Here is a 19,279-nt window from a genome sequence, read left to right as displayed (position 1 = left end):
TACAAAGCTTTAGACATTTTCTAGTTGCTTATACAGGATTTGTTAAAATTGCCTTTAAAAAAAATTCAGGAACTAAGTTATAGAATTACCATTAACTTTATTTCCCTCTTATTTAGGTACACATCCTCTGCGAAAAACATTACAGAGTTTTCCATTATAAATGAAAGGTAACTATGTGAATAATGGTATTCAAGTCACATCATTTCCAGTTTTTATATCATGATGCAAACTGACCTCATAATTTTGTCATCTTCTGTATTTACAGCCCAATAACGCTTTTCTGGCAGTTCACAAGGGCTACTGAATTTACGAGGCACTTGCAAGTCAGGTATTTTATGAATACCACCTGCATTTCTCGAAAATGATTTCTAGGGAAATTTAAGTCTACTGTGTGTACTGGATTAAAATTGCATAAGAACTAAGTCATAAATTATACTCTTTTGTTTTAAATTTTATTATATGGAAATACAAGTTTTCATTTTGATCATATTAAGTTGATATGATGAAACACTTTATTTTTACAGATGATGGTGTTTATTTGTTTTTTCAGTATATAAAATGTACCAAGTACCAAATTGCTTTAGCACATGCATGAAAATAACTTAATAAAACCTGACTTAACCAATGTATGGGCAAAAAGAAGACAAACAACATAGCTTGCACTAAAATATAGGCAATTCTAATGTCATCAGAATTATAAAATCAATTTTGGAATAAAGAGTCCAAAGTTCTGTCTCAAGGTACCTCCCGCTGCACTCTGTGGACTATAGTCAATGATCTCTGTCCACTTCATCCATTCAACAACTCATAAGGAGATGGTTCCTTTGACAACCCAAGGCAGAGGGGTCTTCTAGACAAACATAGGTACTTTGACTTGCATGTGAAAGGGAACAGGAATCCAGGATTATTCTTTAACTCCAGTAATATATCGGAAGTATATGGCTGCATGTTGCAATAACTGATGCATCTGGGTGAACTTGCACAGAAAGTTTCATATTGTTCAGTTCATAAAATCTAATCAGAAGATTTTGAATCCATAAAAATATGGATGGCGAGTGATTCAAGTGGCTGAAAACATCTCTGCGAGGAGAAACATCCTGCACAACTGACTGACAGTGAGCTCTCATAAAACATTTCAGACTTGGTAAAATATAAAGAAGTTGTATCTGAAATGTCCTCTCCTCCTACTCCTATCCCCCAAAACACATACCTCATCCAGTTAAAACTCAGACAAGCAAAATCCACATTAATGACACCAAGTGAAAGTGAAATAGGACTGCTTTTAAAAATTAGTACACCTCTTGTTCGGGCAGTTAAAAAATTGACAGTGATGTGAGGGTTTCACAGGTACAAAGGAGGTCTGAGACTGGACAATTAATCTTGATTGTCTCAATAGTCTCAATCTGATTAATTTTCCCTAGTCACCTTCTCCCCTTGTCATCTCACCTTACATTAAAGTCACAGGGATTTTGTTGCTGATTCCAAACAAAACAGATCAAGCTAAAAACCTGACAGACAAAATATGCTGTAGACAGGATCCCTTTGCTCTATCCCAGAGTGTTGTAACCCCCACTCCTAACTGGGCTATCTATTGAAAAAAAACCCTTTCATAATAAGTAACATTAAAATCTTTTGGAACAAATTGATTCCCTGACACCTACAGTCACATACAGAATTCTAGTTCTAAGCCTTCAAAGCAGAGAGGGAGAGAGGGAGAAAGAAATAGATGAGAGTGCACGTATGTGAGATGAGGACGATTTGCTGAATCACACATCAAAGCAGATGTAGGAGCAAGGCCTGTGTCAGATACTTTAAATACACAGTGGTACATCCAAAACATGCAGAATTCGGTTCTGTGTTCCCGGACAGCTCAGACATACTGTAGACAATGACTAAAATGAGCAATAAAGCCCTCTGAGAGGAGGTTGCAATTGAAAAGAGATTGAAGATTAAATCAAAGAGTGTCACATTTAATATTCAGAACTGAATCCTTACTGCCTGGGCTATAAATGGAACCTTACCGTGGGCTGGAATGAGAAAGTGGGCTCATTTCTTTCTGATAGTGATGCTCCTGACTGACGGGCTATGGAAAACAAAAAATAATAGATTGTTTAGAAGTATGTCAGAGACCTGGTATGAGCATACACATTTTCAGCTGCAGATACTAGAATTTTACAGTCTTTTTTCTTATCTGTGAAATTAAAAATGGATATTCTGGTCCGAACTGTACAAAAGCACAACTTTAAGGATGATTTTTGTCTGGGTGGAAATACATATAAATTAAGGAGTCGATCACACAGTCATTTCTCTGCTGCCTGTGAGAGTGTTGGGACAGTCAGGAAACTTCAGAGATGGGGGGTGGTAAAGTCTTGTCTGACAGAAGAGTCTGGATTGAGCATGTGTAGGAAGCATGAGGAAGGAACTCTTAGTAGGATCTGTGCAGAACAAACCATTTTTAAGAGTAGAAAACACCAAGGGAGAGGTAAGAGAGCTGGTACACCAGGTTAGAAGCACCAATAGCAGTTATTTTAGCAGTCCCAAATGAAGATTACTGAAGCACATATGATTCTCCATGGCACTGCAACTTTGAAGCCTGGATTAAGCTGTTCTGAACAGCTAACAGTGGACTGTATGAATATTCATACAAAATACAATAATTTTCCAGTCTTCAAATCCTACCTACTCATTGTAAGTACATGTCCCAAAAGTTTCAAACTACATTTGGTTTATGGCACTAAAAAGAGTTATTTGCAAGAAAGATCAATATCATAAACTGATGTAAAAATTCAAGAATTTTAAAATCCATAAATACATTTTCTCCCAGAATATATGTAGTTCTACCAGAAGAGACTTCCCCTGCCATTATCACACACCTCAAAAGCAATTCTAAACAAATCACTGGAGGAAATGCAAAGTAAGTGAAAATGTAAGCATACACTAACAATACTTACACAATTTGGTACACAAAATGCTAAAATAATAAAAAGTGTTATGAAAGGATTCTTTTTAAAAAAGATAAATATAAAAATGAGTATGTTCTCATGGTTTCAGAAAATGGAAAGGGATGTTGTAAAATACATGTTCAGGATGAATGACATCCTAATTACTACCAAATATGACTCACTGCCTGGTGGTGGATAGTGCAATTCCCTGATGACAGCTAGTGGAAGATTGAGGACAAGACAGAGAGTGAATTAGTCAGTCTATGAACCAGAATATCTGTCTAAATAATTTTTGGTCTTATTTCACAGTAAAGAATACCCTGCCTCAGTTTTGCGATTTGACTTGATGTGAACAGATCCCTCCAGGGGTTGTCAAACTGAGCTCACAGTTGGCATAATTCTGGGTTTAAATAACATTCCTCTTGTCTGTAAGACTTCAGTTCTGCCAGACCATTTCCATGTTAAGTGACCTTCTTTTCTGAAAACTCACAAAGGAGGCCAGAAGACCTTCCACAAATTAGGTATGAACCTGGAAGTACTCTTTCAAATATTTTTCAGATCAAGAATTATGTGACTGAATTTATATTTAGGCAGTTGCTTGTGGAACAAGTAATCTTTCTTCTCTGTGAGTACTCCTTACCCGAAAGACATATCTTAGTGGTGGGCATAACTTGGATTCTGCTAATGCAACATTATACCACGATTATACCACTACAAGCTTCCAGGATATATCAGTGAGCAATTAGGAGAATCTTCCTTCTCCTTTGCATTTCTGACTGAGAAACAGGGACCATATGCAGTAAGAAATCTTGAATACTCTTGTAGACAATCTTTCTCCAGAATGTTTGTGTTGTATTTGAATTGATGTCTGAAGTGTGGAAACAACTATCCAAGAAGCTGAATGGGCCAATTCTCTGACAGGGCAACGAAGTCTTACAGGATCTCTAGAATAAAGCAAGGCATTTAAGCAGAAATGTCTTGTAAGCTTTGCAAATTTTCTTGGATAATGTTTATATGTGTGGGTATAAACTTCACATTAAACTCTGCAATATATATAACTGTGTCTTTCATAGTGTTGCAAAGCTAGCACGGATTTTCATAGGTCTTAGAGATTTAAGAGAACATTTAGGTAAGACACCGTCAAATAAAATATTTTAAAATATTTGGCTCTATATACACATAGTATTGAATTGAAACTGTGCCCCACACACATTTTACAAGGGCTTACAATCCTCCTTCAAAGTAAACCCATTTTAAAGTAGAAGTTTTTCATATTTATAACTGAAAGTTATGCTGGGTAGTGTGTAATATTCAAAGTGATTTTATTCTTTTTTGGCTGTCATAGTTTACAGCAGCTGATAAACCACTTCCATTTCAACATTTTTTCCTGACAGCATATATCCAGTTCTTGGTAAACTATCATAGAATATAAAACCACAATTTTAGTATATCTGTTTTGTACATGTTTAAGAACATCTGTTCTAACTGCAGCTCAGTAATGTGATTGATCTATGTGCCTTTACATTCACAAGGGTTTCTCAGATTCATTTAAGTCAGTAACATGACACTCTTCAATGAGTCTGGAAATCAAGCCAAAAAGTTTAAGTGATGAAAAAATTAAACTCACTCAGAATGTGCTTTATATATAAAATAATGGTTAGATACATAAATTCATTATCTAACATGATTATACCCTGTCTTGCCTTGCAAAACATCAAAGGTATTTCAAAATTAAAGATACACAAAAAGCTGCCTTCTGGTGGTGCTGTTGCCATAGATTCCAACTAAAGGACACAAATGCATAAAATGAAGAAAAATTTGGAAGAAAATACTCCTTATTTATCTTTGAAAAACATAAGAGAAAGAAAGCAATTGATACTACTGATTTAAAGAATCAGAAAGATACAACCTGGAAACACATGTAAGCATGAAAGTTTAATCATGACAAGAATTTCAAGCTGTCCTTAATTTCTCAAATTCCAATATGAGGATTATTTCTATTTCTTTTCCATATACTGCAGTGCTAAAGTAATTTACCTATGCAACTGGAAGATGGCTACAGATCTATATATATCTCTCTCTCTCTCTCTAAACTTTTCTGCAGTTTGTACATCTGATTTTGGAAGGATTGAGCATTTGAAAATTCTCTTAACTCAAATGATGGTGGTACTAAAGATCAGGGACATAAAAACAAATCTGCTTTTATTCTGCACATATATTTTTTACATAATAAAAATATATAAGGAATAAATACATGTATAAGAAACACTTCTTTATAAAAACTGGAAGCTGAAGAAATGATGAGTTTACTAGTATTGGGGGATGAAAGCATTGAGAGCAGCCCTGTGGAGAAGGACTTGGGAGTATTGCAGGATGAAGAACTAGACATGACCTGTCAGACCAGAGTACCAATTGTATCCTGGGCTGCATCCAAAGGAAGCATTGGCAGCAGGTTGAGGAGGAAGTTCTGCCCCTCTACTCTGCCCCTATGAGACCCCACCTGGGGTATTGTGTCCAGCTCTGGGGTCCTCAGCACAGGAAAGACATGGACCTGCTGGAGTGAGTCCAGAGTGGGGCTGCAAAAATTATCAGAGGACTGGAAGATCTCTCCTATGGCGACAGGCTGAGAGAGCTAGGGTTTTCAGCATGGAGAAGAGAAGGCTCTGGAAAGGTCCTACTGCAGCCATTCAGTACCTAAAGGAGGCTTTACAAGAAAAAGGGGGACAGAGTTTTAGCAGGGCTTGTTGTGGTAGGACAAAGGGCAACAGTTTTAAACTAAAAGAGGGTAGATTTAGACCAAATGTTAGGAAGAATTTTTTTACATTGTGGGTGGTGAGGCATTGGAACAGGTTGCCCAGAGAAACTGTGACTGCCCATCCCTACAAATGTTCAAGGCCAGATTGGATGGGGACCTCAGCAACTGGATCTAGTGGAAGGTGTCCTTGCCCAGTGCTAGGAGTGACGGATTAGATGACCTTTAAAGGTCCCTTCCAAACCAAACTATTCTATAATTCTATGATTTTAGGTCTTACAGAAAGAGAATGCCTGACTAAAGACTTTTTCATGTCAGCTAACCATTTAAATACTGGCACAGCATTGCTACTCTCAAGTCTTCTGAAACGTTGTAAGCATATCAAAATATACTAACATTCACCATCAGCATACCAAAATTTCCCCAACTACTTTTTAAAAGCTTCTGTGTTGAAAGAATGTGGGGTGATTAAATAATCACCTCCATTAACAATTGTTGTTAACAGCCTTCTTAGATACCAAAGGTCTACAGAGTGAATTATCCCCCTCACATAGATACTCTGCATTTTTCCAAATGCTGGAACAGAATTACATCGAGCAGTGTTAAACACAGAAGTCCATACTCAAAAAACTTCTATCATATCTATGAATAGCTGGTGCTCTGGCTGATATCTCAGAAAGGAAAATATGAAGTGAAACACCAGATGCTGGGGACTGACTGACACTGTTCAGAGTTCTCTCCATAAAGGCTGAGTAAATGGGTAGGGAAGACCTGGAAAGTTGAATGTCTTTGTTTTTGTGAGGAACTAAGTGGTTAGTCTTTATCTGAGAAAGATCAGGTTTCTTTCCTAAGTTATTTCTCCTTGAAAATGAGTTTCTTGCCATTTAATCTTAAAATAGTCTCAGTGTCCGCCTTGCAAAATGCAGTGGAGAAACCTGCTAAGGCTGAATGTGTAAGGTACAACAAACTCTTCAGTCAGCTGAATGAAACATGAAAAACTCTCTCAAAGACAAAATCTTGCCTTTTACACTTGAATTATGTAGAGAAAGATGAGCATAAAGGGCTGTTATGAAAAACTACAATTATATTAAATTGCAATTTATATTACTAACCTATTATGTCTAAACACTTTTTTTAGATTGAAGCTACAGAAGTTGATCAAGGCAGTAAGATCAAAGAGTAGTCTTTGCAATCATATTGTGCTTCACTGAACACTGAAGGAGTACATTTTACTTTAAAAGTTCGTTATGTTTTAGTCATGCACTTTGTATTAACCAAACCTGATGTATCTAAATATTCTTATCAGTTTCCTTATAATTAAGCTACTAAAAAATTAATGAGACTGCTATTCTCTATATTTAATTGACTTCCATTTGCCTAGTCTTGCAGATTTGAACCATGTTTGAGCCTATTTAGTGAGCACAGAGAAAACACATTGGAAATATCATTAAATTAACAAAATGTGTAATGGAGATGTATATCAAATAGTTAATACCAACTAATGTTTTTCTGATGTCCTGTGAAATAGTACTCTGTAAATCAAGTTCTTATTTGTACAATTACCCACTTACCAATACATTTCTTCTGTTTTGAAACCTTCATTTAACAGGGTACTCCAAAGTTCCAGCACTGTGTTGATAATTCACTACAGAAAGTTGCTGCTACAGGCCTCTATTTGGACCCTGTAGAACCTTGAAGGTAATTTGCACCTAACACTTTAGAGCATTTACTCTGCAATAGTTAATATTGGGGCAACACAGCTGCGTTTACTCTTCTAATGATGGATCTGCCTCAGAGTTATGCTGTGTGCTTTACTTAAGCCACATTAATTGTTTATTATTGCTCCAACTGTAATAAAATAACAGCTATATTGCTGATGTATAAATAGAGTAGGAGGTTATCTAGTTTTACAGCAGCTCCTGCTAGTACCTTTATATAGTTCCTGAAATGTTATTCTGTGCTTTCATACATTCAATACTTTTTGGTGTACTGCAACAAATACTCAGCTTCTTATAGCAGTACTGTCACATAGGGCAGGTCTGCGTGATTCTGTACCACTTTGTACCAGGACAAGTAATGATCCAAGGTGTAAAATTCATAATGATCATATACCAAGTACACAGAACTACTGCAGCTTTTTGCTGCTTTCTCCTGCTTCAGTTCTTTAAACATTTAGCTTTCCAGTAATGAGACTTTATCATTGTAAGAAGCAATTATTTTCCATTACTCACACTGTAATGCAGCTGCTGACTGGTGTATATGGGTTTCATTCATTTTGGAACTATTTTTAAGTACTGTATCACACACCTGCAGGTTGTCAGCCACTATTGTGACAAACTGTACAGCCTACATGATTATTCAGGATTCTAAGAAGGAATATATATAACAGATTTCTCTTTATCCGTGATGGTACTAGAGAACCTGCTGGAAGCATGTGTATCTTGGTTAAATATTTTACTTGATAAGTTCTAAGAGCCTTTGGTAATGATACCTTAAATTTCAACTCTACTCAAAGAAGATTTAGTATTCAAGACCCCTGAGAAAATACTGTGGGTTTAGACTTACTGGTGGGAAACAGGAGTTCCAGGTTGCTGTATCATCATCACTGCTGGTACTTACGGTGACATTGCAGATATTGATCTGTGACACGCTCAGCTCATGGGAGATCCCAGCATCCCATAATTCTTCATTTTGTTGTCCCTTCATGCTGGCCAGCATCTGTAGTTCAGATGAACTTAGTCTATTTGACTGGTACTTTTCCCTGTCATACTCCTGTGAAATAAAATTGAAAAGTCAACAATATAGGACAGGATCACCAAACAGAATAGATGACTCAAACCCAGAGAGACCTTGGAGAATCTCTCAGAGAATCTTCAAGAAGGTACAATACTGAAAGAGAAACAAAATGTTTACTAGAAAAAATAAGTTAACAGATTTCTGTTCAGCTATGAAGATCAAGCATATTTACACATAATTACAGGAAAGAAGAACACCACAAACACTGTAATGAATGGCAGTTTTTATCCAGGGTGTTTGGTGAAGTTGCTGTTCCACTGCAATTAAAAACAGAAGATAAAAGCAGGCTTTAAGAAGTTCAAAAATCCTAGCTAATAAATGCAAACCTTGAATTAAACTCAATCCCACAGTTATCATGGTATCATCAACACCATCAACATACCATTTAATTACTGGTTAAACAGAGTATAAAATTTCTCTGGAAAGCCGTGTCAACACTAAATTTTAAAAATTATTCTGGCAATTTGCTAGTGAATGAATTTTTAAGTAAATTTCAATGTCTTTTCACTTTTTTTCATATCCACTAGTTGAATTGTTAATATAACCCTAATTGTTATATCAAACTTGATCCACAAGTCAAAAGCTGCAAACACATACTAACCATTTTGCAGTTGGTACTTGAACCTCACTCAAAACCTTAAAATAAGATACTTTAAAGTCACCCAACCTGCTGGTGGCATCATCGTTGTTTAAAGAACTCCTTCTTTGAGAAAAGCTATCCCTTTTTAAAGGGTCCACATAGATTGCTCTTTCACAAAGGAACAAGTCTAATACTTGAGACATCTAGTTGTGATTCTAAATGGAAGTAGAAAACATTTCTGCTTGAAAAGTGAATCCAGGCAGTGAGCAGAACTTGAATGAATTTAGATGACTGGAATATTGGCCAGTGGGCTGTGAGACACTATACAACAATATCCCAAGGAGGGACAGTGCTTTGATTCTAGTGAAGAGAATGGAGCTTTTAGACCAGGAGTGTATCATATTCCTGGCAGAAGGGAGGATCTCTCAGTCTGTTTTGCTGTGAGATGGTACCAGGTACCAGAAGACCTCAAGAACACACACGTCAGCAGTACAAGTGATACGAACACTGACAGCTTTTCCTGCTACGAAATACAGTGTGTAATGTTTAAGTGTGTCTTCTAGGGGTACAAAAGTCACCTTACCACCAGAATTCATACTGAAATTATGATTACAACTCTTTGCTTTCTCTGTATGTAACATACAAGGTACAAGAAGATGACAGAAGATACAAAGCAGTTTGCACAGCTACCATTCCTTTTTTACCCCTGGCTTATGAGGTCCAAGCTTCATTCCTGAATATTGTGATTACTACTATAATTTTTAATCCTAAAATAATATGAGATGTTTTCTCTAGACCCTTTCTGAATGCCTGTTACTAGCTCAGTGACTATTAGTCATTTGTTCACCTCACCCAAAGCTTGCTTTGTTACACCTGGGGAGCCTGCTTTGCTCTGATGTATCAGTCTTCTACCAGATCTGCAGCTGCTGTAACTTTTATTGATCTTACTGAACATGCTGATTTCCTGTTAATTTTCCTATATATAAACCTTCTGCAGTTATTTGATTATTGTAAGAGAAGCTTTGTCTTATCTTTCTTCCCTCATATAATTGGTATGCAGTCATTAAACTGACTGAATGAACTGGTGCTCTGCAGAATAAAAGCACTAACTATTGAAAGAACTTTTTTTTCCTCATTCTCTTTTTAATAAAAGCACAAAAATTGCCCAAACTTGCTTGTCTGTTCCTTTACATCTATGAAGAAAGATGCATAGATTTTTGGAATTATCACAGCATAATTCTAAACATCTGCTGTTCCCCCACCCCCTCCCCAGCTTATTTCAAATTGTCATTCTGTTTTCTTTTCCTGTAATGGTCTCCCTCTGAAAATACCATACTCAGGAAGGAGAAGAGATGCTATGACCATTTTCTGTGTTAAACATCCCCTACAATAAACTAATGAAGGAGAAATAGTTTGGACTATTTATTCTTCAACTTCAGATGACTACTACCAAAAAGCCTCTTCACAAATTTCATATTGTCTTTGTTGGTTTTCAAACAGAGAATTTGAAAACTGAATCTGAAATTAAGTTAACTTTGTAATTTAGGAGAATCTTTTGATGTAAGAAGTACTTTTGCAATACTCGTAAATTTGTCTAAAATTAATATTTCATTTAGTAATTAAAAGCTTATCTTGTCTATTTGCATATCCTTCCCTTACAACAAGGCATTTTTATTAAGCACTTAAAACTTTTGCTAGATTGACAAAACCTGTTGTTTAAAGGATTTTTTTCATATATAATGACATTTGCATTCTTCTAGGTTCAAATGATTTATTCAGAATTGTTTGAAAGTAGTTATACGTGTGGAAAACTTTAATTACCAGCTATCTACATGCCTGCAATATTACCCAGAGGGCTATACTTCTTTCTTAATTAAAAATATTTGAACTTAATAATAGAGAACTCTATTAAAACATGAATAAAACATTGCAAGAAACCAGGTCTTTAAAGCATATTAAGCAGCTGGCAAATCAGTTGCAGGAAGACTTGGTTAAGCATTTTTCCTTCTTCACTAGTCCTCTGTATGAGCATAAAAAGAAGTGTCAAAGAACTCCAAGGAAGGGCTTCTGTAAAATTTTAAGACTTGATTAAATCAAGTATAGGACCTAGATCTGCCAGATACTTTAATCTTATGTTTTGTAGCAGTAAAACAAATTCTGTAGCTAATAAGTTCCTATACATTAATAATAGGATTTTTTCTTGAACAAAAATAATTACAGGTAACAAGTCACATGTGCAATACATTTACAGCTACAAGTGCAGTATGGTAATAACCTTATTGTCTAAATTAGTAATCAACTATTGCAATTCACCTAGAGAGTCTACATTTAGCTGTGTTCTACAGGACAAAGTTGATGACTGCATTAAACACTGATAATATCTTTTAGGAAAGTAATAAATGTATAATTTCATTTATTATGGACAAATAGATTACAGTTATGATAAGTAATAAACATGCTTGAATTTTAAGTGGAAAAATTTTCTAACACTTGAAAAGATCAGGAAACAAGGAATACATTTAATTGCAAAGATGTAAGTAGTTACTGGAAAACAGAAAAATTAAATTCCTAAAAACTATACTAGGAGGGAAAGGGAATTCAAAATACAAACAAATTTTACCATACACACTCACTGCATATTACCATCTCTAAGAAAAAGAGAATCAGATTATCAGTATCAACTGGGGCTTTTCCTAAAACTGAAAATTACAGAAACATTATCTTCTTTCTCAACGGAAATGAACCCATGCATGGCTTTCTTCCACATTTTCTACACCACTAGTGGCAGTTCTAATGTCCTTTCCAGATCATAAATACATAGAACATATGCTGCTATTTGTAGGATTTTCTCTGCTTTTTTATTTTTTTTGCTTTTCATAGTCTTTAAAATTACCAGCCACTGATATTTCTCATTATCATGGAGTCTCAGCACTGTTTCTGATTTTCACTTGCACTATTGTGTTTCATTCCCCTTGCTTCCCCCTAATCTACTTCCTTCCCAAAGGAAACCAGTCTCCACAACCTTCATGGAAAAGGATGTTCTGTTTTTATCAGGAAAAGCACAGGGCCTCCACCAATCCAATAATCTACTTGCAGAATACAGGAAGAGATTTCCAGAATCCCTCTGAGAGACAACCTCACAGCATTGTGAGACACATAAACCCCAGCCCCTGCACCAGGACAAAAAGAGACTCATTTCACAAAAAAGCACTGAAGCATCAGTGGCATGGCAGGACGAGCATTTCCCCATCAAGGACACAGAAAAGCTGAATATGTGCTTTCCTAGACTATTCTTTAATCTGCTGCCCAGTTTGGATTGCTCCTCCTAGCTCCATGCCTGGATTTCCATACCCCCAGTTAACTGCAGGGCTGTCCATCAGCAGCCACAGCAGCTCCAGGTAGGCAGGTAGAACCTTTCAGTGGGATGGCCCTGCCCCAACAGCAGCAGCCATGTCCCATGGAAGTCATGGCTCCGGCTTTCCCTTTTACAGAGGCTGTCAAATCAGTTAACTAAAATTAACTGTATCAACAGCTCACAGAAATGCGACAGACCAAGATTCCTACAGCAGAATGACAGCACACTCCCTTTCCTACAGCAGATGAGACAAACTATAAGGACTCAAAATTATACATGTCCATTTCCTTCATGTAAATGAGGTACAGATCATATTCCAAGACATTAAATAGAATTTTTTTTTTCGAACAATGCATAACTACTTCATAGAGCCCCCCAAAAAGAGAAGTGTCTATTCTTTTGGTCCCCAGAGGCGTGCAATACCTGGGGACAAAAGATATTACAAGAAATTCAAGATATATTCAAGATATTAGAAAACAAACTCCATGCTTACAATAATGATCATGCAGTAGCTCAACTCAACATCCCTGGGTAAAATTACACAAAAAAATTCACAAAACAGCAATCCTGGGACTAAATACCATAAAACTTTTTGACCTGGAAAAGAGACACCTGCAAGGAAATATGATACACAGCCATGAAGTAGGAAGTGACACAGGTAAGAATATGAATTGAAAAAAAAAAGATTACTCATTGTTTTTTATAACAAACAAAAGAATAAGAAAGCACCAGGAAGGAGACAAAGCATTCAAAACAAGAAAAATGAAGATACATATTTTTTCCCACAAGTAGCAGTTAATGTTTGAAATTCACTGTCACTAGGCAAAGGCCATATAAGTGCAAAAAGCAAACACAAATCTGTGGAAAAAAATTCCACCACCAGTTATTTACCATAGACACCACCTTTCCTGAAGAAATGGCTAAACTAAGGACCGCTGGAAGGAAGCCTGCAGGGCCATGCTGCTGAGGTACCCCCAGGTGCCTTCCTTGTCCTTGCCCGGTTATTCTCTGCAGCCATCTATGGCTGACTGCTGGACAGAAGCTGCCTCGCTGCTGGCTCTCAATCACACAATTTATTATTGCTCAGGGCTCACACAGAGAGACCATGAAGTACCCAAATTAACACTCCTTCTGTGGTCATTTGTTAATACAGCAATTTAAAATCTGCCAATTTTCCTCTGTAACCTTTCAGCCCCAAACTATTTTCTAACTCACATATTTCCAAAATGTGAGTAGCTCAATGACACATCTTTTTATCTACAAACCTTTGTGATTTCTCTTATATCTGGAGTATTATTTTGTGTGCCACAAACCCCTAAAAAATCAACTTTCAACAGACTTAGCACAGTAAATGCTGTTATGATGAAGCCAGAATATATCTGAATGAAAGAGGTACATTAATCACTTCATGCAAATGGGTATATCTAATACAGCTTCTCTATACAATCTAGCAATTTAATTTCAAAGAAAAAATCACTTACACAAGTCTGCCCTGTCAGACATGAATTTTCTTTTGAGACTTTCTTGAGAGATGTTTTACTGACAGATCTTTCTAATTGATCTGAAACTCCTTCATATCTTTCAGTTTCTTCAGATACATTTCTAATTACTCTAAAGGATTTAGATTTACTTTGAATTGGAGAAAGAGAGAGGATAGGCTTTAAACTTCTCTGAAAGCTAATAGATTCTGTTTTTCTCACGGTGGAACTCTGTGGTTTTGATAAGATGGTCTCTTCGAAGTTATATTTGCTGTGTTCCTTATTCTTCGAGTATTCATTTCTCTGTGACATCTTATTTAATGGGATCTGTTTAAAAATTGCTGAATCAGATGTTCCTTTTCTACTGTGGCTGTCCTCAATGTCCTCAGTACCCTGGATGAGTTCACTGTTGTCATCCTAAATTTAGGAAACAAAGCAAGAGTGGTTGGTTCCTTCTCATCATCACACAATTCAGTTTTACATAACTGTAACACTTCAAAATCTCTCTTTAATCTCTGCTTCCTGTTTCCAAATTTACAAGGATTCTGAAAAACAGCTGCTTCTCCTGGCAAATACACTGACTATACCATAAACATATTCTTACATCTGAAGCTGATTACTCTTTTCAAAATGTCAGGCCAAATTTTGAATGCTGGTAACCTCCCAAACCTGTGTCTTACATGACAGTCATGATTTCAAGAGAATTTACTACAACTGAAAACCAAAACTAAGCAAAGAGTCCATGACAACGATGTCTTTCCATTGAATTATTAATATTCCATATTTTCGCATTGCATCTTCAACTTAAATGTAGAAGAAATAACTCCTGCTGAGATAATTTTGCTCTGCCCTGGTAATCATATGGTACTGGGTATCATATTCATTACCATTTGAATGCAATTTAAGAATTTTAGAGGTTAGTTTATTAACCTTAAATGCATGCTTCTAACAATGTCTCTGCAAAATATCCCACGAATCAAGTGTATGATGTTCACTCATACCCCATCTCAACAGCAATCAGCAGGACTGAACAGAGGGAAAGAGAAATAATGGAAGTGTTTGCCTCAACGTTCTTATTCTCAAAAAAGAAAGGATGAGAGAGGCCTCATCTTCATCTGGTGATGCTGCTCCTCTGCCGTATGCTCCCACACAGGATGTAAGGCAGTATCACCTGCAGTGTGCCTCTCACAGCTGAGGTGCAATCCTGCTGCACATGAAAGTGAACCAAGACTGTTACTGACTTCAATGAGTCCAAGATTATACAGCATGAAGTGCGCATTCAAAAAGATAATCCCTCAGTTTTATTAATGGTACGCATTTTGGAAATTTATAGTTTCATTCCCTCAGTTATTTTGTAGAACAGTTAAATTCAGTCCTTCCTGCTATTATGCAACTCAGTTACATTTTATTTCTCTGCTGTGAGCCACAGATTTGAATGCTAAGAAACAAATTTTACAGTTAAAAGTTAAATATACTTGAATGTTCATAAAGGTAGGAACTTTAGCAGTTACTGTAATGACATAATGAAATTATTACATGCATTGACAATCCAGCAAATTTCTATATGGTATCACATGATACTAGATAGAGATACTAAAAAATGTTTAGTATAAACTAAAAAATTTTCTTTCATTAATTTCATTGCTGGAAGATTTCCACATCGCTAAAGAATTAAAGTTGGTGATGCTCAGATAGGATATACAGCAGAAACACCAATAATCAAGTGACATTCAAAAGCTGGAATTTTATAACCCACTTTCAACAATGGCAATAAGCAAAACCAGTCTCCATTTACAGTTTTAAAAGGTACAATGAAGTCTTATTTACTGAATTCTTGAGCAACCACAAAGGACTTGGATCTCACTCAAATCTATGATGCAGGCTTTCCTACAATATTTTTTTGTAGCGATGATGCACAGATCTGGCATCTCTCTGTTAGCATAGGGCCTGACAAAGTTAGGTTTCTTTCATCAACTTGTTGCAAAAGACACCTGCATTGAGTCCTGTATCCAGTTAGACACAACAACCCGACAAAGACAGATATACCTGTTGGTATATGGGGAAAAGATGATTTATCCTCTCTGTCTGGCTTGAAGACAGAATCTCATCCGAGGAATTTTAGGATGAAGACTGCTTTATCAAGAGTTACATCTACAAAGTGGCCTACCTCCTCACTGCTGTCAGTTCCTTCAAAGCTATCTTCAGTTTCGCTTTTCTCATCTTCTCCGTTACTGTCTGGCTCCAAATCCAAAGGGAAAACACAACTTTCTGGTGACATATTTGGAGACTTTCCGTGAGGAGGTGATCGAGGTTTTGATGAAAATGTGAAAACCTCTTTATTATTCCTGTGATGATCAGCTGTTTCCCTGTTGTGATGTTCAACAGAGGCATTCTGGGCTGAGGGTAAATTACAGCAAGCTGAACTTCCAGTAGCTCCGAAGTGCTCCTTCCCATCCAACTGAATACTCTCAGTGAAGCTCTCTGGAAACACCCATTTATCTGAAACATACAATTTTAATGGCAAATATGTAAATTGTGAGCTACTCTGATCATTCTCATTTTCTCAGAAAGTTGTAGAGCAAAGTAAATTTTTCTAATACAGAAATATTTTGCCTATCAAAGAAGAGTAAGAGTGATGAGGATGCAGTGAAAAAGATCAGGTTGCTTTCAAAGTGCAGCAAGGTTAATCAAAACATTTCTAATCAGAGCTCAAAAAGCACACAGGCTTTGGTACATGACATGCAAGCCTGCAATTTGCAAACCTGAAACTATTTAGCCGTCAAGATTTGAAACCTGCAACTGAATTTTATTCTTGGAAAACATAATTTTATTAAATATGGCCATTGATATTTTGCTATAGGCATTTTTTGTGTCTGACATTTAAAAAATAATCACACATTGGTGGAAAGTTCATAATATTACAATCTGCTCCTTCTTTATTGCTGGAATTCCACACTTTTACATTGAGAACTTATGGTTTAAATCTCAATTTAAAACTACTGTTCTGATAAAAAAGTGTGACATGAAAAATGTATAAAGATGTATAAAGATTCAGCGAGTTTCCCTGAATATAGCCACAACTAATCGGACAATTTAAAAACAAACAATAAACTACAGAAATGGATTTAAAGATGGAGTGCACCAGATACACATGAAAAGACCATTTTTTATATTCTTATTGTTAACTTATATTTTATTGTTTGGAATGTTGGTATAGAAAAAAAAGGCAATTTGATTGATTGCAACCAATCTCAAATAGCATCTAAGGAAAGGAGAATTGCTCAAGTATGCAATACTCCCTTATCTTCATTAAAGGTAGTGTGGTGTGGATTATTCACTAGATATTGAAACTTTCCAGCTCCATAAAACAAAGTTACCATCAACCATACTAAAAAAATTCAATAAAAAAATACTAAAAATGTAATAAGGAAGTTGCATTGCAATAATAAAATGCTTGCCATCACAGAAGACAGTAAGTTCAGTGTGATATTTTGTGCTTTACTGTGATATTTTAGTTTTAGTTTTGTTAGAATTACCACTTCAGGCACATTCAGCAGCTTGGGTGGGTGGGAGGAAGTCTGAATCACCATAAATGAAGACAAAAGAAAGAAAAATGAGATGCCAGGAGAAACAGCTGTATTCTTACTGGGTTGCTGTGATTTTTCCAGTTTATTGAAGACAGCTAGTAAAGCTACCACACTCCAGTTAATATCCAGGAAACAGTGAAAAGTAGGGACTTGACTTGGATCATGGCTTGCATTTTCTTGTTCCAGAGAAGACCATTTTTCAATCTCTACATGAAGACCATCTTAAAAAGAACCCCCAGGGCTTTCAGGTAAACTCTTGTTATATTAGAAAGTCATTCTGGTTTAAAACAATCTAGCAGATTGTTCTTTTAATTATTATAAGCCTTGAAAGCTGAACATGCAAGTGATTCTATTTATTTCATAGATATTTTGGACTAGTTTTTCCAAGAGCATCAAGAAATGAGTGAGACTTCAAAACTTCTAGGAAACAGCCTTCATTGAGTAAACCAAATGACTTTTAGCTCTGATCTATAATTACAGGTTCTTCAAAGGAGGATATTAGAGCAGAATTCTCCTATCTACTATCATTCAAGATTGTGTCACACTCCTCTGATAACATATTTTTCATAGGCAATGGAATTACATGTGAAGGGTGGTACACAAATAAAATCATAAGAGAAAACACAGTCATGAACATTTCACAGATTTTATACCTTCTCTATATTTTGCTATCTATAAAAGCTGCCTTTATTAAGCAATCATTTCTCCTATAAAAATGAAATGAGAAGAGGGATTTTCTCATGAACTTTTTAAGTGAAGCTGAACACAGTATTTGGATGTTCAAGAACAAAGACTCAGGAAATGTTTTTTCCCCAACTGATCCTGTGACCTAACATGATTTAAAAACTCTGTCACACTAAATCAGTATTTTCAATTACTCTGTTATTTATCCAGTAGGAATCTCGCCCACCATGGCTGAGATTGTTTTGAAAGTCTTTGGCCCTGAAGATGCTGCCTTGTTCACAACTCCAGAAAGCACTATGCAGAAATGCCACAAAAATATTACTTATCCCCAAACTTCAACTGGAAAACTCTTCTAGATGTAAAGAATCTTTTTCCCAGCTATTCCGGTTGCTAAGTCTAAAAGACTGTTTACCCTTTTTCCTAAGGCAATGATATTAAAATTTTTAAATTGCTGCATTTTCCAAAACAAACAAACAAATCTTCAAAAGTTAGCTAGCTAAGGAATTTCCTGTATTTTTTCTTATCTCAGCACTTTGCAGTCTTCTGACCAGTCTGGCACCCACCCTTCCAGTTTAATCTAGACACATTTTATTAGGTTTCCCTGGCAGTGTCTTGACTAACACCAAAATACATAACATACACTCCTCAATATTCAGAAGATCTTTTCCTCATCATAAAATTAGATTTGACACATTTCATGCTGCCTTCATGGTTTACCAATATGCACTAATAGCTCAGACCACTGTAAAGAGCCCTCTAGGCTATGGTTATGCACTTAGTGCACAACTCACTTCAAGAGAATTCAGGAATTCTTATGCACAAAGGACTGGGAAGGAGTAGAGGGGAGTGGCTTAACCTTTTTGTCTCCTGACTTAGCAACAACCCACTTCCCACATTGCAGTCTCACCTGTTCTATTCTCATTCTAGAATAATGTCCAATGCAGTTGTTGCTGTTTAATTCATAGAGGGCATTACAGATAAAATTTTGTAATGAATTCTGAAGGAAACAACATGATGAATCACTTGCTTTTTTAAGATTTTAAGTCAATTTTGATAGAAGTATCAAAACTTATAAAAGAAGTCCTAGAGTAACAGTTTTTGTCAA

At 36.1% G+C, this 19,279-nt stretch overlaps 1 protein-coding gene and 1 long non-coding RNA gene across 5 annotated transcripts in view; one reads left to right on the top strand and one right to left on the bottom strand.

The window, feature by feature from the left end:
* Positions 1–19,279, bottom strand: part of CFAP20DC (CFAP20 domain containing) — a 72,315-nt gene that overhangs the window by 17,165 nt on the left and 35,871 nt on the right. For 3 of the 4 annotated variants that reach the window (XM_048315378.1, XM_048315379.1, XM_048315381.1), the window contains 4 exons: positions 16,071–16,402; positions 13,907–14,320; positions 8,314–8,466; positions 2,022–2,083 (listed from right to left, as the gene is read on the bottom strand). In XM_048315378.1, coding sequence (XP_048171335.1) covers positions 2,022–2,083; positions 8,314–8,466; positions 13,907–14,320; positions 16,071–16,402 — 961 coding nt within the window. Of the gene's footprint in view, positions 1–474; positions 874–2,021; positions 2,084–8,313; positions 8,467–13,906; positions 14,321–16,070; positions 16,403–19,279 lie in introns of those variants that run through there. The other variant, XM_048315380.1, reaches the window with a different exon arrangement.
* On the top strand, positions 264–17,729 carry LOC125331422. The gene is made up of 3 exons (XR_007206050.1): positions 264–328; positions 7,304–7,392; positions 17,677–17,729. It is a non-coding gene; the product is annotated as an uncharacterized LOC125331422 (long non-coding RNA).

The sequence above is a fragment of the Corvus hawaiiensis genome, chromosome 11 (assembly GCF_020740725.1).
Source record: "Corvus hawaiiensis isolate bCorHaw1 chromosome 11, bCorHaw1.pri.cur, whole genome shotgun sequence".
Classification (NCBI taxonomy): Eukaryota; Metazoa; Chordata; class Aves; order Passeriformes; family Corvidae; genus Corvus; species Corvus hawaiiensis.
The sequence above is the reverse complement of the archived record's forward strand: the minus strand, read 5'-3'. Positions and strand labels throughout refer to the sequence as shown.